Source organism: Solenopsis invicta, chromosome 4, assembly GCF_016802725.1.
Source record: "Solenopsis invicta isolate M01_SB chromosome 4, UNIL_Sinv_3.0, whole genome shotgun sequence".
NCBI classification, from domain to species: domain Eukaryota; kingdom Metazoa; phylum Arthropoda; class Insecta; order Hymenoptera; family Formicidae; genus Solenopsis; species Solenopsis invicta.
The window spans coordinates 11,094,528-11,098,946 of NC_052667.1; the positions used below are offsets into that span (position 1 = coordinate 11,094,528).

The following is a 4,419-nucleotide window of genomic DNA, read 5'->3' on the forward strand; positions in this document are numbered from 1 at the left end:
AAATAATGTATTTTCTTCAGTATTGCCTTCGTTACACTTGTAGTATGATTATGTATGTCGCTCGTTTTCTTGTTCTCCCGGACGGCCCGGTATATATAGGTCGGCTGTTATCTCCGGATTGTGTTACAAGCTCGACGTGTAAGTCACGCACGGCGAGTAACACACCGGACAGCTGTTTGTCAAACTCTTCCGTCGCTTTCCGATTTTGTCGCGATATTTATACGGAAATTCGTCGTTTGGTTCCGCCAATCGTGTTCCTTGCGGCATGCAGCTCCCACGCTTAGCCGAAATCCGAATACCAGAAAGCGACTCAGCATTAGCTGGCGCAGCGCGATGGTGTTGCGGGCCGGAAGCCCGACAGACCATCAGCGTCTTTTCGATATTTCTAGCGTATGCGGAATTCGAGTCCGCTACGCGTATGCATAGCAATAGGAATCTTGATTTCCTGTTGCTATGCGTATAATTATCGTAGTTGTACAGGGTACAACAACAGTCTCTCGTCGGTGACATGCTACATTTTTAAATTAACACAATGGACTTATATTTTTACTAAAAATGTCTCGTGTTCGAAAATAATGTACCAGATCCAGAATTCTTAGATGGTAATCAATATTAATTATTTTTATTTAAAGAATTGTATTAGGAGTATAAATAAGTTTCCGCCGTTTTTTATCGTTTAAATTGGGCATTTATTGTGAAAGAACGGTACCTAATGTTTTATTCGAAGTATTGTCCATCGCTAGCCACTACTTTTTCCCATCTTTCTGGCAGCATACGGATATCGCGGAAGAATGCTTCATCTTTTGAAGCTACACAAATCGACCTAATTTTTTGTATCTTCATATGATGTGAAGTGTTGCTCAGACAGGCCATGCGCCATCGATCGAAACAGGTAGTAATCAGAAGGAGCAATGTCTGGTGAATACGGCGGGTAGGGTAAAACTTCCTAATTGAGTGTTTCCAGGTAGGTTTTGACTGGCGCCGCAACATGTGGACGAGCATTATCATGCAGAAGAATAACTTTGTCGTGTCTGGAGTAGTAGTGGGCACGTTTTTTCTTGAGTACTCGTCTCAGTCTCATCAATTGTGTTCGGTAGAGAGCCCCAGTAATGGTTTCATTCGGTTTGAGCAACTCATAATACACGACACCAAGCTGATCCCACCAAATACACAATATGAGCTTTTTTCCATGAATGTTCGGCTTGGCTGTCGATGTTGAAGCATGGCCAGGTAGTCCCCATGATTTCTTCTTCTTTGGGTTATCGTAGTGGATCCATTTTTCATCACCAGTGACTATACGATGCAAAAAACCCTTTCGTTTATGCCTGGTAAGCAGCATTTCACATGTGAAAAATCGGCGTTCAACGTTTCTCGGCTTCAGTTCATATGGAACCCAGTTTCCTTGTTTTTGAATCATTCCCAATGATTTTAAGCGATGTGAAATTGCTGGTTGAGTCACTCCTAATGTAAGTGCAAGTGCTTCTTGCCATTGGCACGAATCTTCATCTAATAATGTTTCCAATTTCGTGTCTTCGTACACTTTTGGCCTTCCGCTACGTTCTTTGTCTTCGACGTCAAATTCACCGTTCTTAAACTTGTGAAACCACTCACGGCAACTTCTCTCACTTAAGGCAGCCTCACCATATACTTCTACAAGCAATCGATGCGCCTCGGCTGCAGATTTCTTCAAATTAAAGAAGTAAATCAAAAACTCCCGCAAATGATGTTTATTCGGCTCAAAACTCGACATTTTTGCACGAACAAAGATATATAATACTGATACAAAATCGCTACTATTTTAAGGTTATGTTGTTGCCAGATGTCCAACCTTACGATATAACGTTTTACAACAGACAATTTCAACCATAACATACTAGTGGCGCCATTTTTTGTGAAACGGCGGAAACTTATTTATACTCCTAATATAAGCCTAAGAAACCATGCATTTGTTGATTGTTCATTATTCATACGTATTTCATCGGATTAATTTGCAAGTTTATTCTTTTGTCAGCATTGTAAAGAAGTTATTCCTACGTTGGATAATGTAAAATTCCTTCTTTAATGGGTCTGGATTTTCTACGGATAGATTTCTGATTCAATTCGAATCTGTGCTTTTTACTAATAGCGTTTTCGATTGGGAAAAAGTTAGTGCGCACCAGTGCGCACTCAGTTCACGCCAACACTGGACAAGTTCCATGAGTTGCACTGAATAGTGCAAATGCAAAAGAACACGCCCAAATTTTCAGTGCAAGTGTCACTTGAGTTAATTATAATAGATCACGCGAAAAAGAAAAAAGTAATCTCGAAAAAGTAATCTCGTGTTCAGTAAGTAATGATTTTTACTAAATGAAATTAAATAGTATATAATTATTTAAAAAATGCTATTATATTACATCAAGTAATTAATTATATTTTAAAAAATTATATTTTAAAATAAAATTGATGTACTTGTATAAAAGATATAACACTTACGGTGTCATTATCCATTTTTTTACACATGCTAATTTACAGTTTTTGGAATCATTTTTCTAGTTCGAAAGATTGCAATTATTTCTTCTTCCTCGCTTGAACTAGAAGAAGATTCCAAAAATGTCTCCAAAATATTAAAAAGATCCAAATCCGGATTGCTCATTCTTTCAAATTTAAAACTTTGTTCGTTATTGCTTACAATAATGCACTGATGCTTGCATGCATCCAGTGCACTAAACTGGCACGGTCAAAATATCTCGTGCCACTTAGTGCGCACTGAAGGGCCTCACACATGAAATGCATAACATAACATAAGCACAACATAAGACTGATGGACTAATGACCATCCAACATAAAGTCGCCATATTAATTTACATAAGATTCCTATTGGTTCAGAGGCTTTATGCTACGTTTATGCTCTGTTATGCATTTTATGTGCGAGGCCCTTGAGTGCGCACTATGCGAGTGTCGTGCGTTCAAACGAACACGTGATACTAGCCAAGTGCGCATTGGCACTGCCAATCGAACACGCGCCTGACACTGAGTGCAGCCAGTGCATCCCAATCGAAAACGCTATAAGTGTGGCGCCTCAGTAAATAGTGGCGTTAGAAGCGCATAGAGTTAGCTTATCTCCCTTGTTATATACCTTGTGTTCTTCTCTGGTTACCTGAGCGCATGTAAAGAGTTTATATTAAAAATAAAAAAGGTTTAATCCTACGTAATCCTGTTTATACACACATACCCATTGCCATCCGACGAGCTCTCCCTAACATCGGATAATTATAAGTCCCCCACATCTGGTGCCGAAACCCGTTTAACGAAGTTTCAAGTTTCTCCTTGACAAAGAATCATATCGACGTCGGAAACGTCAGGTAGTGGAACAGTCACCATAAAGGAAGATCGGCCAGAAATTCAGGCAAGTGAATTTAGAAATGCAAAATTGCCGCAGTTTTGGCGAGATTATGGTTCGCGATGCTCGAACGCGAATTCGCAGCATATAACGTTCGATCGGATGCCGTAAAATGCGCAGCGGTAATTCGACATTTAGACACGCCGACGACAAAGATAGTAGCCGACATTATTGCCGCCCCACCGTCCGAAAATTCATTCGGTGATATTAAAGACGCTCTTATAACTAGAGTGGCAGCTTCCGAAGAAGCACAGCTACGCCAATTATTAACCGGTATCGAGTTAAACGATCGAAAGCCGTCTGAATTACTCAGAGAAATGACACGGTTAGCGGGCAGTAATGTCGCTGCATGTGTTCTACAAACATTATGGTTACAGAGATTGCCGAAAAGAATACAAGAACTCCTTACAGTAGTGGGAGAAATGGAATTGAATAAGTTAGCTAAAATCGCGGATAAGGCCATGGAAAGATCAGGAGGTGGACAAGAACTATCGATAGTAGCACACAAAGAATCTTCTTTATCTATATCTGCAGCAGCAGCGCAACCACAGGATTCTGAAATCGCCGTACTAACTAAGCGAATTGGAAAGCTAGAAATGCTGATGAAGAGGACAGCACGCAGCAGAAGCCGAAGTCGTGGCAGAAGAAACTTTTCCGGAAATCGAGACGGATTTAGAAATAAATCACGAGACCGCTCAACAGGCATGTGCTATTTTCATAATAAGTTCGAAAAAGACTCCTGGAAATGCCGTAAACCATGCACATGGAAAGAAAACAAAAAAACGGAGGACAAGGAAAACTAGGCGCGCCGTTTACTATAGAGGCAGTGGGAGGCGGCGCAGCAAACAATTACCGCCTCATAGTAGCCGACAAAACTACAGGTATGCGTTTTCTAATAGATACAGGTGCTGATTTGTCTGTCCTTCCTAGGTCAATCGTACACAAGCGTCGCCCATCAGAAGATTTCAAGCTGTTTGCCGCAAACGGAACGACCATAGATACTTATGGCGAAAAACTATTAACAGTAGATGTGTGTTTAC

General features: G+C 40.6%; 1 protein-coding gene across 1 annotated transcript; it reads left to right on the forward strand.

Moving 5' to 3' along the window:
- The first annotated feature begins 3,441 nt into the window (after positions 1-3,441).
- LOC113004587 lies at positions 3,442-4,182 on the forward strand. The gene has a single exon (XM_026138344.2). The coding sequence runs from the start codon at positions 3,442-3,444 to the stop codon at positions 4,180-4,182; it is 741 nt and encodes a 246-aa protein (XP_025994129.1).
- Positions 4,183-4,419: the final 237 nt, after the last annotated feature.

Coding starts and splice junctions, on each gene's coding strand:
- LOC113004587 (XM_026138344.2), top strand. CDS start 3,442: ATGCTCGAACGCGAATTCGCAGCATATAACGTTCGATCGGATGCCGTA.